Raw genomic sequence first — 19,629 nt, forward strand, 5'->3', positions numbered from 1 at the left:
CTATCACATACGTGTAGCACGTATATCCGAGATATATGGAACTTATAAGTATATATTTCATTCGCTGTCATTAAAATGATCATACTTTAGTCGAACAATTGTGCAAGACAAGTTGGCTTGCAAAGAATTAATAATTATTAGGCACGCAATCATTTTTCGATTACATTCAACTACACATTGTAATGCATTATTTGAAAGATTCCGCACATAAACAAGTTAATATAATATTGCATTTGATATTGTTTGAAAGTCAAAACGAAATATATTATCTATACCGTGTGGCATACAATTTAAACTCGTCGATATTCGCTGCCCGGTAACGTTCAGTCGTGAGCCGCGATCACGCGCTTCGAAGAGCGTCGCGCGCGATTATTCGTTGAAGCACCACGCCTCGCAAACAGTAGCACATGCTCGACGCGCGAGCATTAGCAACCCTGTAATGAAAAACTAAAGCTTGAAAATAGAGTCACGCGTGATTGACCGAATAAGCGCGTTCTTCGGTTTTCCACGGCGCGATCACGGAACGGAGAGTTTCGGAGCAGGCAGAAGACTTTGAATCGTCGGCTCGTTCGCACGGGAGCTGACGATCTTTGATAAAATCTCGTGTCAACCGTTCTAAGATTGAAAATCGTTTGCGTGCGGTAAAGACCAGTCTACAATGAGTCGTTAGTCGTTAGTCAAATGTCGGAAGAGAGTCGGAAAAAGTCATAAATGTATCGTAAGGCGATCGGAAGCGATTGGCTAAATGCCATCTCTTACGATCACCGATTTCAGACTTCCGATTGCCTTACGATACGCTTATGACTATTTCTTCCGACATCTGACAACGACTTAACTCATTGTAGACTGGCCATAACACTGAGTGTTCCGTGATTTTGTGAACTGACGCCCGTATCATTCTCGCGATCGTCCTCGGCCTCGCGATCAAGATCTCCGTCGGCCGCGAGCAAGATCTCCGACTGCAAAAGATCTCCGATTTTTACATCCAATTCGCGGAACGGCCTTGTCAGAAGGACGAAAATCCCCGCGTGTACGCGAATTGCTCCGGGCGTCGCCTTGCTCCACCTTGTGCACGAAATAAACGTTTTGTTAATAACAAATTCTGTCAACATTGTTATTGCTTTCACTTCCATAGGAGTTTAAATTTAAAGTGGCTGGATAAAACTAGTATCGATGGCTTCGATAAAACTAGTATCGTTCGAGGAGGAACTGAAGAAGAATCCTGAATTGAAAAAGGCAGATATTCAAATGTTGAGAGAATGGTGCGAAAAACAGCCTCACTTGCCCAAAATATCAGACAGCGAATTAGCATTGTTTTTGCATAGCAATTATTATCGACTCGAACCGACGAAAACTACTATCGATACTTTTTACACAGTTAGGACTCACGTACCTGAGTTCTTCTCCAATCGAGATCCTAATAACAATAAGGAACTCAAAAAAGCAATTGAAACGGTGTAAGTATATTATTTATAATCTTTTTCTTTTTAATTATTTGTTACATTCATGTGTGTGTGTGTGTGGTATTCCTTATACACGACAAATGGATGCAGCAATATTTCTCGCAGAGAAATTTCGCATACAAAGTAGAAGTGATCTTATTATCGACAGAACAGAGCAAGTTTTGGAAGGAACTACTAAAGAAGGCTATAAATCTTTTATGGAAGACTTCTAGACAGCGATCCATCGCATGTTGTTTACAACGATGTGTTGAAATTCCTAAATATGGTGATCGATCTATGCCTTTACACTGAGGGCACTTACGAAGGCTACATAATATTATTTGACGTGAAAAACGTTTCTTTCGGTCACGTCGGCCGTTTGAGTCCTATGGTCCTAAAGAAATGGCTCTACTATCTACAAGAAGGATTGCCTGTCAGATTGAAGGGTTTCCATTTTATGAATTCTTCTCCGGTAATGGATGTCATTATGAATATGATGAGACCATTCATGAAAAAGCAATTGATGGATATGGTAAGATTGAAATTATATACACACATTACCGATCAATTATCCACATTATTACATTAAAAATGAAAAAGTGAAAAGATCAAATTTCCTATTTGATATAGCAAATTGTTTATATATTAAACAACGCTGCATTTTCGAAAATATAATTTTAAATGCTAAGAGATAAGAGAAATTCCAGGTAGCAAAGTGACGTCAAATTACATCTTAATAACGTCTTAATGACGTCTATGATGTCAATAAGACGTTTTTAGACGTCATCTTTGCTACTTGGGATATTGTATTTTACTTCCTTACTGAGTATATAATACGTATGTATAAATACGTATTTTAATTATATTTTTATTTTTGGAAAAAATTGCGTGGGGCGCGCGGAATATAATTCGATGAAAAAAGTATAAAAGTTTTGAACTATGTTTCTATAAATTCTAGTTGCATATGCATACCACGAGCGACACTCTGGAGAAATTCATACCGCTCGAAGTTCTTCCGAATGAATCAGGCGGTCAAGCCGGTTCTCTACAGGAGTTACATGATAAACAAGTCAAAAAATTGGTAGATCACGTTGCTTGGTTCCAAGAGGAAGAAGGTCATCGCGTTAATGAGGCGCTACGACCGGGCAAGGCGAAGACAGCAACGGATTTGTTTGGAGTTGAAGAAAGCTTTAAAAAGCTCGAAATCGATTGATTAAATAATTAAATGTTTTGCAACACCAATGGTATAGTTATTTGGTTTTATTTTTAGAATACGCGGCGATAACCACACAGTTTTGGAAAATAAAAATATTTCATGTTTATTAACATTAAATATTTAACCAATTTTTATGGAATTAAATATAGTATAGTAATAACAACTAATAACAATTGTACTGATTGTTTATTAGATTAAATCAGATTAAGCATATAATAGTTAGATATATCATAATTGCATGCACGAATCACAAATTTAATTATATTACTCCTTATTACTCCACGTTTACTTAGTAATCAGGTTTCTTATTTGCGTTTTTTCATACACATAATGTTTTTCTGCGGCAATCAAATTTAATTATTCAATCTTAACATTTAGTAACAGATAAAATTATATTATTATGTTAATTTCAACAAAGATTAGTATTAAATTTAAACATTTTAAATATATTTATACGTTAAGAAAGTTATTCTCATATAAAATGCAAAGCAAACGTTGCAATCTTATTTACTGTATTGAACAAATAAATAAGAAACAAGAAATTCTTCATCGTTATTGTAAATTTATTTTATTGTATAAGTGCGAGACATTAATTAATACTTGCATATAATCAACTATTCTGGTTAAATCTAATAGTATAATTACTACATAGTGATGTTAATTAATTTGATCTAAATAAATATTAATGTTAATATAAACAATAATTTTATTATTTAAAATAACCGTTTTGTTAATGTAATAAGTTAATGTAATAAGTTTAGTTTATAATATAATTATACGAATCATATATAGAAAACTGCTTCGGTGTGGAGAAACCTTTATAATACCTGCTTTTCAACAGTTTCTTATAATATTTTCTCCATCATCATCAAGATCCTCGCAGTAAACGGCAAAACGCGCGTGTGAATATATCGATTAAATAAGCCAATCGACTTCTCAGTCTCGCGTAATGAAATACATGATCGTAAGTAGAGAACATAGATTTACGATTAATTAATATTATAATACAAATATTTCAGATAAATATCTGCATCGAATTTGATGCATAAATAATAGGTTTATATATACATATAAACACACAATATATTTTAAATGCTATTATGTTATTTTTTAGTCGCTATTTTTTTCGTCAATCTATTCTTGTTTTGTGCCTAAAAGTACCAAGGAGTAAAGTTATCATAAAGTTAATATTTTATATGTACGAGATACTTCATTTCTTATATCAAAATATTTGGGTCAGGATAAAGTATAAAATATTTTAAAAAATGATTTTTAGGTGGGATTACTTTTATATACTAAATGTAATTAAATAAGTATAAAACTTTAGAATTTATTTTTTCTTATAATCAATATAATGATTGTCGAGGGATATTGGTGAATCAAGAAAACATTTTGAATTTTAAAATAAAACTTGTGTGTGCATACTTGAAAAGGTATATTTTAATTTCACATATTTATATTTATAAAAAAAATCTTATATGCTCGAATTTAATGATCCCCAACGTCATAATTTATAATTGAACTTATATTAATGTTTTACAATAAGGTAGTTAATCACAGTCAAAGTTATATAAGAATTATAGTGTGAGAATAGTATTGTACCATGTTTTTGTTATATAAACACATATTGAAAATCTAAAAATCTTAATAGTAAGTAAAGGAAGTGAAAAATAGCTGCGATTTCTCGAAAATAGAGATTTCAAGCTTTAAAATTCTTTTTTTAAATTTGGATTTACATTTTTTTTTTAATAAAGTCATAACTGTTTAAAATTTGCTTTTTTTTAGACAATTTTTCTTGATCCCTTAATTATTTGGTGGAATGTAGACGGAATACCCCCCTTCAAAAGAATTGTAGTAAACAGTTTTGGCCAATACTCGGAAGATTTGCACTGCATTAAAAATATCCATTTAAAGTAAAAGTACCAATGCCGGGACACTTAAGAGTAGATAAAAATGTACCATGAGTGCCCCTGGACACGTATACTTATGTCTGGATACCTTTTGTTCGAAATCGAACGGCTTAATCCTCCTATAAAATATAAAATTACATAAGGAATTTCTCTCGGAAATTTGCTTAGATTTTCTTAAATCTTACATTAAATTTCACGGCTAAATATATTCGCGACTCCTAGAATATTCGATATGTTTCCGAGATTTTCGAAAGACAGAAAAATTGTGTCGCGCTTTTTCTGCTCGTGCCGATTCTCTCCCTTTGTCTCCGGGCTTCCGGGCAAAAGGTAAACACCGCCGAGACAACGAGAAAGACTTCCTTAAAACAGCTGATTGGTTACCGACCCCGAGAACAGCTGAGTAGTTCAAATTTGCACAATCGCGTACGTCTCGGGACGTCGATAGTCGATTGGCCCCACGTATTTTTCGGAGCGCGAACGGGGGTTCGAAAGTTCGAATTGATAAAGCTCCGATCCTCCGCGCGCTGAGAACACTCGCTTCTACGTCTCGTAACAAAGAAAAGTGTTAGAATTCCTTTCGAGCGCGCACGACTTTCGCGGCTTACGTTTAGTCTACGCTGATTTTCATCGGCAAATCTCGTACGTAGCTCGCGCGATTCTATTATTCGCGGACTCGCGTGATTTGCTCCGTGGCTCGCGGACTCGCGATAACTCGACACTTGTAAATAATCTGTATATAAAGTAACATTTTTACCAAATTACATTGTAATTATTAACTTAAAATTATAGACTATAATTCTGTTCAAATTCTTTTCTCGCCTTTTCGCCGAAATTCCTTCTCGCACTAACTCAAACACCTTTAAAAAAATATAAATTTATGAAAATAAATGTTTGGATACTAAAACTAAAGTTTCAAACTACAAGAAAAAATATTTTTATCTTTGATTTTAATTCGCGTTATACTGATAAATAATAAAGATGTCCAGATATAGGTACATGTCCGGGCATTGGTACTTTTACCCTATTATCGGTATCTTTTTCGGTAGAGGGAAACCAAGTAATTTAGATATTTATCTCCATAATTACATTGTTGAAGTAGCAGAACTTGCAGAAAATGATTTTGAATGCAATGGAATAGTATTTCCATTTTGTGTTAGAAATTATATATTTTAGATGCACAAGTAGCTTTGTAAAGCAGTGTGTGCCACATAATTCTCAGTTTGCATGTGAGAAATGTTTAGTAGAAGATGAATGGTTTCATAATAGAATTACTTATATTTGAGAATGTGAATTGTGCATTGCAAATAGATGAAAGATTTAGAAGAAGAGAAAATTCAAGTCATTTATAAACCACGTATCAGGGCCACTTCGACCAAACTCCGATTAACTTAATCGTTGATTATGCATGTCCATTGGAAATGACCAATCGCATTTGTCAATCTGTTTAATGAGCAAATGCGATTGATCATTTCCAATGGACTAATCAACGACTAAGTTAATCGAAGTTTGGTCGAAGTGCCGGCCCTCAGACTAACGAATTGGGATTGAGATTAAATTGAGAAACGATCTCAACGCATGCGCACAGAACAATCATCCCATGTATACCTTTCTCTCTCGCACAGATACCTATTGGAGACACTTTCGGCCTACAGGCAGCATAGGCAATTTCTCTTCCAGGTATGTTCTAAGTTCCCCATAGAATCCCATTGTCCTCAGTCCCCCACTATTTTATATCAAGCAGGTATGTTAGTTCAAAGTTGACTCTCGCTGACGACAGACGTTTTTCGTCAATAATTTCAGTCTCCTTTTAAAGTGAATAACTTTTAAAGTAAAAGTGATAATCAAATTCTGCAAAATGGATGCTCTTCCTGGAGGTACGTAGAATATTTTTTTTTGCTTGTATAATTTTTAAATAACGATTACCGTGTTTGTTTAATGGACGTATAACGATGGACCGACATAGCTCCTGTTGTTTCAATTTAATTTTTATTTTGTGTAGACTTTTAGTTGCAGATCCCGCGTTCTTTTTTTCCTCTCTTATAGCTTATACTATTGGCAATTAAAATTCGCAATAACCAACTGCTAATATCTGCTAGCCTTGTTGTATGGAATTTTTTTGTAACACTGCGCGCATTCCGAGAAGGCTCCCGCGGCGTCTTACATTTCAGGTGGTCCCGCTTAGTAACAGCTGCACGAGGGGTTCGCCCATAACAATAGTGTTTAAAATCCAGTCTATGTAGAAATTAACATACCGGAGATTTTAGATGCCTTATACAGGATGTTCACTAAACAAATAAATTTGTAAATTCGGTCAACGATTATTTTTAAATTTCTTTGTCTAACTTGTATATGTCATGTTATATTTAAAAAATAAACTCGAGCTCTGAATACTGATTGTAAGAAATTTGTTCACTAAATACGAACAAATTTCTCACAATCGTTATTCAGAGCTCGAGTTTATTTTTTAAATATAATAATGATACATACAAATTAGACAAAAAAAATCGAAAATAATTGTTGACCAAGTTTACAAACTTATTTGTTTATTCATCGTATAGTTATTATACCGAAGACTTGCGACTTTTTTGACTCTTGACTCTTAACGACTCTTTCGCATCGGGTCAACGCAAGCTTCTTAAAAATACACTCACGCACATATACTTAGACATTTACCTCGAGTGAACTCCTAAAAATCGCGTTACTACAATATGCGCTTTTTTTCATGCATTTTTTACAGGATCTCGCAATGAGCTAGTAACTTATTACAAAAGAAGAGAGATATTTTTCTTTATGCAGAATTGCTTAAGCGAGGAGTTTAGTAGCCAAATTAAACATTTGGAGCAGAAATTATCCGAGCAAAATAACTGTTCCATTCAAATCCATCCAGATGCCAGATCACATATATGTCAACATTCTTCTCCAAACTGCGCGCAAAATGGCAAAAGACAAAAAGGACAATGAAATTTTTTCTTCAGAAAAACGAGAATTGGCTGGAAGTGACTATGTCGTTCCCTACACGTTCTGATACAGATAAACTAAGCGTACGCGGTCGTCCCTCGCTGGACTTCGGTTCATCTAGTGAGCGATCAAAACGGCGAAAGACTGAAGATCTTCATCGAAACTTCACAACAGAAGAGCTGTCATACGCAACGCAAATGAGCCTTCGCTCTTCCGGAAATTTACATACGGCACAAGTTGTAAAAGACGTTACAACTTCACCAACGAGAGCTTTACTATACAAAGAAGCATTTCAAACAACAGTTGAGACTACGTTATCTGCGGATGTAGCTCTCTCGATTATGGTAGAAGCCAAACTCACCAAGAAGCAATACAATGTCATTTAGGTCTCTCATCAATGAAGGAACATAATTGTCAATTATATCCGAACTACAACGCAATGCGAGCAGCCAAGGAATTATGTTATCCACCTCGATTTAGTATCACTATTACTGAAAGTAGTGCTAATATAAAGTTGCAAGACTTATTAGACCACACATGCAAACGTCTTCTTTTTACACAAAGAGAGGTAATACGATCATTGAATACGGAAATGTTTATAAAAGCGGATTTGATCTGTAAGTGGGGGTGCGACGGAAGTCCCGGTCAAAGCGAGTATAAACAAAAGTTTAATGACAAAAGTACTTCGGACGCAAATGTATTTTTAACGTTGCTTGTCCCTTTGCAACTTTAAGGTAGTTGTATCGCAAAACCCATTTTCATAGGAATCTTTTAAAATTTGAACAGCATATTAATGTAAACACGCTCTACACACACGTGCAAGTAGAAAAATATTGACTATACCAAAGTTGAAATAATGGAAGTCAAACTTAGCACTTTTTACATGTATCGTAGGACGAAAACGGCTTCCCATATCACGTTTGTAATTGTAGCGATCAAACTACTCATACGATTTTGATGAAAAACAAAGAGATAACAAAAGAGACTTGTAAAAATATTCTTACAAAAGTACAAGACCCTTGTCTATCTAGTTTTGAAGCAATTGTTACGCGAAGTACACAATTTCTTATAGCGGTGGACGCATACGACACCTAACCTGTAAAGATCTGGCAACACTGCATTGCCGCTAAAGCTTTAAGTCTTTTCTTCAATACTTTTTCTTTCATTAATCTTCCTTTGTAACGTACAACAGACATTTTCGCTTATATTTCTTCTAATTCAAAATAACCTCAATAGCATAACCTCAATAATCTCAATAACGCGAGCATCGCGAGCTAACCTCAATGGTATACTGACATTACTGACGCGATTCGCGAGCATACAGTGTTGCCAGATTGGTAAGACCATACAGGATTGGTTGAAAACGGTACAGTTTAGTCAAAAGTTTTACATAGATAAGTAGAGTTTTCCGTACATTATCGTATGCAGTGTGACCATTATTTTTGACTAATACTGTCGCGATACAACTACCTTAAATTTGCCGAAAGTAATAACGAAACTGAGATCATTATTTGGAAAAATCCAAGACCTTTGTCTCCTCGCTTTTGTCGGCCTATCAGACTACAGTTCCTCCACGAAGATACGCAATCGGTTAATAAAGTGGAGTTTATCGAGCAGCAGATTACGTCGCTAGTACCATTTGAAATCGTAATAGATGGCAAAGAAATAACGGTCAATTACCAAATGTTGTTTACCATAACTGACGGAAAAGTATGTAATGCTGTCACGTCTACACCTTCTGCTTTAACGTGCTATCTATGCGGCGCTACCTCGAAAGATTTTAATAATATTGACAAAATCCTAACAAGAGATGTAGAGGAAACAAATTTATGCTTCGGGATGTCCACGTTGCACGCGTGGATTCGTTTATTTGAGTGCTTATTGCATCTTTCTTATAAACTCAGCCTTAAAAAGTGGCAAGCACAGACAGAGGATGAAAAAGAGCTAATTAGCCGACGTAAAGCAGATATTCAAAAAGGCTTCAGATCAAAATTGGGGCTCATTGTAGATCGCCCGACGCCCGGATATGGTAGTACAAACGACGGGACCACTGCTCGGTGTTTTTTTTTTAAATTCGGCAATAACCGCTTTGATAACCGGCTTAAATAAAGAAATTATTAAAAGATTCCATATAATTTTACAAGCTATTTCAAGTGGACACGACATTGATGTAGACAATTACAAAAAGTACGCTTTGGAAACCGCAAAAATGTTTGTATCTGAATATCCGTGGTACAATCAGTTCACAAACTGTTAATACACGATCCTCAGATAATAGCTTCAGCTCTTTTACCAATTGGGCAACTATCTGAAGAAGCTCAGAAAGCCTGCAAAGACGTTAAAAAATATCGAGAGGAATTCTCGCGAAAATGTTCGCGTGAAAAAACCATGGAAGGCGTTTTGAAATGGCTGTTGGTGTCATCAGATCTTTATATATCCAGTTTGAGAAAACTGCCTTAAAAAAAATTGAAGGAGTTATCGCCTGGAGCGATACAATTATTGTTGAGTCTGGATCTTACTGCAACTGATTGTGAGGATTCCGATAAGGATTAACATTTATATAACAAATTGGTAATGATAAATACATAATGTATTGAATCAATAAACGATTACCCGCGAAAAACGATCTAATATGAATCTAACTAAAATCATATTAAATCATATTTAATTTGGGTAAAATTTAAATTAAATCCAGATTTTATATTAAAATTATATTTGTTTAAATACAGTTTTAATTTGCACTTATTAAAATCAGTTATGTAGATTAAATATGATCCACAATAAAATAGGGCTTTAATTAAAATTTAATTAGATCACTTATATGGATCATATAACACTTCGAATCAAATATGGTTTTAATTTGTATTTAATAAGATAACTTATGTGGATTATATATGATCCAGAACTATACATGATGCAGAATATTTATATATAAGACTTAATGTGTTCTGTATGCGACTTTTACTCGATTCAATTGCGGCTTTAACCCAAAGGGCCTAGCGGAGTAAGCATGTGAAATCGGCCCTTGATCATACAGAGCTGACATTAATGTCACAAGTTAGTACCAATATGATAAAACTTTCCACCAAATATTATTTTAAAAAATCCACTTTTTTAGAAGTTATGCAGGGAGAAAGTAAAATAAAGAAATGTATTTTTCTCGAAAACCACTTGACCGATCTTGATGAAAAAAATATATGTTATGTAGACTAATAAAACTAATTAACAAAAAAAATGTCTAAAATGTTTGCCAAAAAAAAGACCAAAAAAAAAATATTTGAATTTTTTAATATTTTTTTTTAGGGTGATATTTTCGAGGTACCCCTTTGAAATTTTTACGAAAATTTCTCTTAAAGTGTCCACTATAACATATATTTTTTTCATCGAGATCGGTCAAGTGGTTTCGGTCAGGGATCTTACATTCAAAAAGCACCCTGATTTTACGGAAACGTAGTGAAAGGCGAGAGGACTCACGTTAAAAAAGCACCCCGATTTTACGGAAACGTAGTGAGAGGCGAAGGGACTCACGTTAAAAAAGCACCCTGATTTTACGGAAACGTAGTGAAAGGCGAGGGGACTCACGTTAAAAAAGCACCCCAATTTTACGGAAATATAGTGAGAGGCGAGGGGACTCACGTTAAAAAAGCACCCCAATAAGGAGTTTAAAACCGTATACCTCCAAAATTAAAAAGTATACATATTATAGGCTAATTGCAGACGTACATATGTGCTAGTAAAGTTACATCAAACACCCGCAACGCGGAATGGCACTGCACTGTGCGCCGGAGTGACGCGACGCTTACGATTTTCGTATTTTTAACTATGTTCCACCATTTAAAAAAAATTGAAAAAAATATATGTTATAGTGGACACTTTAAGAGAAATTTTCGTAAAAATTTCAAAGGGGTACCTCGAAAATATCATCCTAAAAAAAAATATTAAAAAATTCAAATATTTTTTTTGGTCTTTTTTTTGGCAAACATTTTGGACATTTTTTTTGTTAATTAGTTTTATTAGTCTACATAACATATATTTTTTTCATCAAGATCGGTCAAGTGGTTTTCGAGAAAAATACATTTCTTTATTTTACTTTCTCCCTGCATAACTTCTAAAAAAGTGGATTTTTTAAAATAATATTTGGTGGAAAGTTTTATCATATTGGTACTAACTTGTGACATTAATGTCAGCTCTGTATGATCAAAGGCCGATTTCACATGCTTAGGCTCCGCCAGGCCCTTTGGTTTTAATTTGATTCTTATTAAAACGTATTTTTGTTTAAATAATGTTTAAATAATATTTGCGGTAAAATTTGTTTCTTTATTTGTCGAGCTTAACATGTAAATAATTTGATTCAAATTAAAAAAAAATAATATAGTCATATAAGATTATATATGATCAGATCAGAATATTGCATCTCAAAGTATCCGATAGATGGCATTCGATGTGATCTGTTTCTCGTAATTAAAATTTGACAAAGAGTGTTATAAGATAACGGTATCAAGAAGACACGACACTGTCTCGGAACGACACAATTTTTGTATCAGTTATATCGTGAAGTCCACTCTTATAATAAAGTAGCACGCTTAAAAAATAAAATTTTATATAATCTTGTTTAAATTTATAAATTGGTATAAATTTAAATTTAAAACAAAATTATATAAAATTCTAATAAGATCAAATAACATTTATATATGACAAATTTGACTTATATGACAAATTTGACTTATATGATTATATTTGACTTATATGATTATATTCAACAAATTAATTTTGAATTTATTACCTTATTTAATCCACATTTGGCAAATTAAAACTATATTAACTCTGCATTTCCTTAGATCTGTGCGGCTGATTTTGCATACTTTAACAAAGCAAGGTCCAGTTTAATCCATATATAGATTAAATAAGATGGGGTACTTTAATTTGATTTAAATATGACATATTTAAATTATAATTGATTTGCATATTTGATTCTAATAAGATTCTTAATAAATTTATATAAGCTTTTAATACGGTTTTAATACAATCGTTTTTCGCGGGTAATATAATTGATAAAACAAAATAAATAAATAATTCTATTTCACATATATATTTATACCATCTACAATTATCTTTCAGTAAGATTAATATATATAAAGCGTTTTGTGACATATCTTTCGATTATCTATCATAAGATTAGAATTCAATATTATGAATACTTGTTATTTTCAAAAAGGCACGATGAACTTATTTATATATATCTTTTATGAAGGATGAAAAAATAAGGATATCTATTTTAACTCGAAACTCTTGTTTAAAACGGTACAATGTCTTGTGAATGAGAAATTTACACAATAAAAAAAATGTATTTATATTAAACCTGCTATTTAAACAAAAAATCAAAGGTACGTTTTTAATGATTATTTTAATATTTAAAAATTAAAATAGTCATCTAAAATAATAAAGTTGAAGTTTTAATCAATTATGAGTCTAATGCATTTATTTTATTATTGAACTTTGTCTTTTTATGTAACATATAAACATGAAAAATGTATAAAATATCGGTTTCTTTTTCAAAAATTCATTTATATTTTAAGCAGAAATTAACAGAATCCCTTGTTAAAATACTGTGAAAACAATAAAATAAAATATAAAATTCTTTGCTATTACAATTATTTGTAATGGTAACGTGTTACTTTACATAACCCTAGCTGCTAATTAAAGAAATAAAGAATAGAAAAAGTGTAAATGGTAAAAATCCACTCTTGGCCAACGTAAATGCTTTTTTTAAATTTATTAAAAAATAATAATTAGCTAATGTAAATAGGTTCACGAACAATCAAATTCAAAGAATAAAAACTTGTGTTAACGAGCCATGAAGATATATAGGCCGGTATTCATAATCAGATCTTATTTCAAGACCGTCTTATAAGTAATATCTTAAGATGCTAATACAGCTCTTAGCATTTGGCCGCAGGGGGAAGTGATCCGCGCAGTTCCTTGGGCCTACGCACCTACGGCATTACCGAGTTCAAGACACCGCGGACATACACGAAATTATACATACATTTATACACTTACACAGTTTCGAGTTTAAAGTCTTACGAGTTTACGAGTTTATACTACGCAGTTTAACTTTTGCTTGGGACGCTTTTATTGAGGCGTTCATGTTATGTCCCTTTTTTTTATGTGATACAACTAGTTTCGGTTTCGCTATTATGACCACATGGGCTACCCCCACGGTCTTTCCTTTATCGGTGCGCAACTAAGTTTCCGGGTTTTTTTATCAATAAATACAAAAAATGGTTTATTCAAAGTATCGTCCCTCGCTAGCTATACATTTTCGCCATCTCTCTGGCAATACATGAATACCGCGACGATAAAACGACGCGTCTTTGGACCGAAACCATTTATCCAACCAATTTTGCACTTCTTCGAAATTGGTCAAGTGTAGCCCAGCCGAGCTATGCGCCATCGACCGGAACAAGTGATAATCGGAAGGCGCCAGGTCTGGCGAATACGGCGGGTGCGGTAGCAGATCCCATTTCAGCGTTTTGATGGTGTCCTGGACGCAAATGCTGTTTATTTGGCACAAAACTCAACATCTCCGTTGTTAAAAAAAATATTTTTGCGTTGCGATATGTGTTGGTATAACGACTGTTTATTGTTAACAGATGTCCAAGCTATAACTTCAGACAACTTCAAACATGTAAGTCGAGTACATGTGTTATTGGTGCCATCTATGTGTGAAACCCGGATACTTAGTTGCGCACCTAATAATACGGCTCTTGTGATTGGTTAATGACATCTTAAGGTGATCCTAAAGCCGTGATCCTAGCCGGTTTTTTTCAGTTTTTTTCTTAGCACTAATCTTTTAATTGGCTTTATAGAAATGCAAAATTCTTGTCTAGAATTAAAGTACGCATCAAAATCTAGGTCATGGTGGTCGAATTTATATCGAAAACGAAAAAAAATTAATATTTTTTGTTATACGTGACGACCACCACATATAAATTCGACCACCATGACCTAGATTTTGATGCGTACTTTAAGGGGATCCTAAAGTGAAGGCTGAACTTCCTCGACGTCGGTAATGTCAACATTTCTAATTCTGTTTTCTTGTCATATATCTATATCTGTCCTTGTCTAACGAGAGGCATCTGTCTTTGTTCGATTACTGCGCCATCTCTTGCCACACGCAATATTGCTTATCCTGTCAACCTGAATGTGCTTTTGCACATATAAAAGTTATATAAAGTAATCTTTTTTTCTAGGTTTTCAATCTTAGATCTAATTGCACGATATTGTTCTTAAATGTTGTCCCTAGGTCATGCCGGTCTAATTTTGTGGATATTTATCGTGGAATTTTTGTACAAAGCAAATATTGTCGTCACGTATACCAAAAATTAACAAAAATATTAATTTTTTTTCGTTTTCGATATAAATTTGACCACCATGACCTAGATTTTGATGCGTACTTTAATTCTAGACAAGAATTTTGCATTTCTATAAAGTCAATTAAAAGATTAGTGCTAAGAAAAAAGCCGGTATTACAGACGGCTTTAGGATCCCCTTAATTCTAGACAAGAATTTTGCATTTCTATAAAGCCAATTAAAAGATTAGTGCTAAGAAAAAAACCGAAAAAAACCGGCTAGAATCACGGCTTTAGGATCACCTTAAGATTGTACTTAAGGGTCGACAGGAGTAACACTACCAACCTCTGTCGGGTTGCTGAGCTGCGAGTCCGTATATTATTTATTATAAATTTTTTAAGAGCCAAAATGGAAAATTCGGCTCTGTACCAGCTTGCGGCAGATCTTACTGATTAAAACGAGCATAAGTGAAATGAGATTCGTTAATTAATTTGGCTAAAATTTGGGAAAAGCCGTTCCTAAGCAGCTTTGCAGGCTTGCTTAGAGCTGCAAAGCTGGATTTTCCATTTTGGCTCTTAAAAAATTTATAATAAATAAAATACGGACTCGCAGCTAAGCAACCCGACAGAGGTCGGTAGTGTTAAGCCTTTGTGTCCACGATGCAAGAACTGTGTCCAAGTTTCGATTTAAAGCCCGCCCGGGAAAAAATATTCATATCTGACAGTATATATTTATATATGAACATGTAAAACTTATATATGTTCATATATGTTCATATATAAATAAGATATGAACAGATATAAGTTTTACATGCCCATATATAGAGCATATATAATCATATATGGTTATCTATTGCCATATATGATCAGATCGTATATTATACATGACACAAGATCTGATCATATAAGTTCATATATGGTCAGACATATTATTATGTGTAGCAGATATGACACTATACATAATCGTATCTGGCCTTACATGATCGTATATAAAGAATGTTTGGCCATGTATTATCAGATATAATTATATATGGTCATACATAACTATATCGGCACTGCATGTACATGATCATATATGACAAGACGCGATGTATATATGACCAGACTGGGATATAATGATATAAAATGTCCGGGAAAAATATTCATATCTGACAGTATATGAACATATATAAATGAGATATGAACGGATATAAGTTTTACATGCCCATGTATAGAGCATATATAATCATATATGGTTATCTATCGCCATATGGGGACATATGGTATGATTCTGATCACCATATATGATTATATATGCTCTATACATGGGCATGTAAAACTTATATCTGTTCATATCTCATTTATATATGTTCATATACTGTCAGATATGAATATTTTTCCCGGACATTTTATATCATGGTGTCCACGATGCAAGAACTGTGTCCAAGTTTCGATTTAAACCAATAAACTTGCAGCTCTTACAGAAAAGTAGCAGTTTCATTGGCTTAAACCGAAACTTGGACACAGTTCTTGCATCGTGGACACCGGACTTTACTCTTGTCGACCCTTAAGATGGTCTTATACATGGTAGAAAGAAAACAAGGTATGCTGTTGCGCATCCTTTCTAATAACCAATGAGTGCGTTGGGCCAAGCTGGAGACATATTGGTTTATTGGCCAATAGAATTAGGCCCGCGGTTTTTTAAATGAGAATTAAGTTCTTTTTCTGTTTTGCATATAATACTTTTTATTTCATGTAATAATTAATTTTAAGTAAAAAATGTTAAAATTATATATAAAGAAATATTAAAATAAATGTAAAATAAGCATGAATTGAACAATATAATAGATGTATGAGGAAAAAGTAAATAATTTTCTGAAGTTTTAAAAATATTGTCGATATAAGATGGGTTTATTTAAATACAGCAATTTCAATAAATGTAATAAATATTTTATTTTAATAACACGAGAAGTTGTGTTCAATAAGTTTATTATTGAATAGTATACAAGAAATTGATATGTAAAAATGAACATATGTGGCACGCTGATATTACAGAAACGATGGCGCTTTCTTTTTCATTAAAAAGACAACATCAGATAAAATTCCTTCTTTTAACTCCATGCGAGATGCCCAGTTCCTAAGTGTGGATAATCCTGGTAACGGGTAGTGATTTTCTTTTAAAAAACAATATGCTTTTGGGCTCAAGCTTCTTAACATTATTGCAGCAGATATGTCTTCAAGACCCCACTTTACTCTTTTTTTCTTTCATTACTCATTAAAACGTCAATTTGCTTCGAAGTGAATATCCTTTTGAGCACATTATGGACATTTTCTTTTATTACACGTTTCGTAACTCTTGTCTTTTCTCTTTGCAATCGTTTTACTTGTTTCTTAAGCAAATCGTTTACCTTGTTTGTTTGGCTTAGTCTTTTCATCAAATCTTGAATAATTTTATCTCGTAATCTGAAAAATATTATCTATTAATTTGAAAAAAATTTGCAATATGCAATAAAATATTTTTATGTCTAAAAATTACTTGATGTTTACTATATATATATATATATATATATATATATATATATATATATATATATATATATACATCCTAGTAAACATCAAGTAATTTTTAGACATGAAAATATTTATATACATATATATATATTTGAGCTGATGCTTTATAATCATACAGACAATTAATTTTGTTTACCTTAAGTGCTCAGACATAACAGTCTGTGAATTACTTTGTGTGTTTACCATTGTATCATCACTTGTACTGCTGAAAGTAAAAAATATTTAAGAAATAAAAATATAAAACAACATGCAATAATTTCTTGTACAGCAATGAAGTCGTTAATACGCATAAAATCAATAAAATTATACCTAGCATTTTCTTTTGAAGATTGCATAAAACGTGTTTCTGCTTTATTTTCCATTGAAGTGTCGATCAAATTGGTCTCGGACTCACTAAAACTGTTTTTGCTGTTAAAAAAAGATATTGTAAATAGAATTTATTGCAATCTTCACATATCATAATAAGAAAATATTTTATATAATACAATAATACACACCTGCTGTTTTCACTAACATTTATTATGTTGTGTTGATTTTGCACTTCCTTTAGCACTTCTCTTTCCTTCAATAGTGGCAAATTTTCTGTTGATGGAATTGCATGATCATGAAGTCTTCGTAATTTCTTAGGCGAGTAATTTTCGCAGTTTGCTAAATACGCTGGCTTTGGTTTGTAACAGCTTGGTGTAAAGTGGACAGAGCATATGCGAGCTACAAAAATTAATTTCAATAAAGTATTAAAAATATATGCCTCAATTATAATTTATATAGATTCAAAATAACGTACCGTTTTTTAGGTTAACTTTATTTTTGTTAGCAGCTTGCATCCATTTTAACGCAGTTTCTTCATCCTTTGGATAAGAAAAAAATTGAATATTTTTCTCTTTTGCATTCTCGCTTCTATTTTTGCATCCACTTACACTACACATAGGCATTTTAAAAAAGACAAATTAAGCCGAACACGTTCACTTCTGACGTATGTATATACATAAAGTATATCTATATATATTCAATATGGCGCTCGCTTGGCCGTCGCCATGTCTGCGCAGAACATGCTCAATTTCGACCCCTCTAACGAGCATACCTTGTTTTCTTTCTACCATGGTCTTATATAAGAACCGACTACGAATACCGGCTATAGGCACCTAAGGCTGAGTTTCCACTGAGCGCGTCGCGTCGTCACAAGTTAACCAATCAAAACATCCTATTTTGATCCCGTCACAAGTAATGTAATAAAAGGTGCGTCGATATTCACTGTGAGGCTGGAGTCCCATGGCATGTATTTTCCGCGTAACGCGTAACCGCGTAACCAATTAGAAGCGTTTCACATTTTCGGTTATGCATATTCGCGTTTCTGATTCGTTACGCGGTTACGTGTCGCGGAAAATACATGCCATGAGGCTCCAGCCCAAGTACTGACGATATGACGTCATTGAGTAGAACTGCAGGAGCGTTTCTATATTGCTGCTGTTACTTTCAGGCTGGAATAACGGAACGACGACCACAGTTCCACAGTAGAGACCTAGAAATCATTTTTTTTTTTATTCAGATAAAAGAGGGACCATGGGGAGTGCCCATATGGTCTATATAGTATGGACTGCGCGATCTTTAAAGGTGGAAGCACATAAAATTGCAGGAGCCATGAGCACGAATGCAGAAGCCATATGCGCATGCGCTATGGTGTCTGCATACCGCTATGGCTTCTGAATTTTCAATCTACATACACTATGCTTATGTATTTTTATGTAGATTGAAAATTCAGAAGCCATAGGCAGTATGCAGACACCATAGCGCATGCGCATATGGCTTCTGGATTCTTGCTCATGGCTCCTGCAATTTTGTGTGCTTCCACCTTTAAGCTGGCCACACACACTTTCCGTAGAACGTAACAGTAGGATTTCGACCAATCGCGTTGCTCGATTCGAAAACGTACGGCCATACGTTCCCGAATCGAGTAACACGATTGGTCGAAATCCTACTGTTAAGGTGGAAGCACATAAAATTGCAGGAGCCTTGAGCAGAATGCAGAAGCCATATGCGCATGCGCTATGGTATTTGTAGAGCTCTACAGATACCACAGCGCATGCGCATATGGCTTCTGCATTCTGCTCATGGCTCCTGCAATTTTATGTGCTTTCACCTTTACTGTTACGAAAAAGTGTGTGTCCGGGGCCTTAAGGATCGCGCAGTCCATACTATATAAA

At 33.7% G+C, this 19,629-nt stretch overlaps 1 protein-coding gene and 2 pseudogenes across 6 annotated transcripts; 2 read left to right on the forward strand and 1 right to left on the reverse strand.

The window, feature by feature from the left end:
* The first annotated feature begins 517 nt into the window (after window positions 1-517).
* LOC139816199 (alpha-tocopherol transfer protein-like) lies at window positions 518-4,103 on the forward strand (annotated as a pseudogene).
* A 5,262-nt stretch (window positions 4,104-9,365) lies between these two features.
* LOC139816988 (uncharacterized) lies at window positions 9,366-10,079 on the forward strand (annotated as a pseudogene).
* A 6,712-nt stretch (window positions 10,080-16,791) lies between these two features.
* LOC139816074 (uncharacterized) lies at window positions 16,792-18,503 on the reverse strand. Of its 6 annotated transcripts, XM_071783403.1 has the most exons (6): window positions 18,346-18,503; window positions 18,213-18,276; window positions 17,926-18,136; window positions 17,738-17,836; window positions 17,565-17,633; window positions 16,792-17,320 (listed from the first exon to the last, which is right to left on the reverse strand). In XM_071783403.1, the coding sequence occupies exons 1-6, from the start codon at window positions 18,358-18,360 to the stop codon at window positions 17,107-17,109; spliced, it is 672 nt and encodes a 223-aa protein (XP_071639504.1). In that variant the 5' UTR covers window positions 18,361-18,503; the 3' UTR covers window positions 16,792-17,106. The 6 variants fall into 6 exon arrangements, with proteins under 6 accessions (XP_071639504.1, XP_071639503.1, XP_071639502.1 ...); XM_071783402.1 differs by having other exon boundaries at window positions 17,565-17,630; window positions 17,738-17,827; window positions 18,213-18,503; XM_071783401.1 differs by having other exon boundaries at window positions 17,738-17,827; window positions 18,213-18,503.
* Between the last annotated feature and the right edge of the window lie 1,126 nt (window positions 18,504-19,629).

Source organism: Temnothorax longispinosus, chromosome 7 (assembly GCF_030848805.1).
Source record: "Temnothorax longispinosus isolate EJ_2023e chromosome 7, Tlon_JGU_v1, whole genome shotgun sequence".
Classification (NCBI taxonomy): domain Eukaryota; kingdom Metazoa; phylum Arthropoda; class Insecta; order Hymenoptera; family Formicidae; genus Temnothorax; species Temnothorax longispinosus.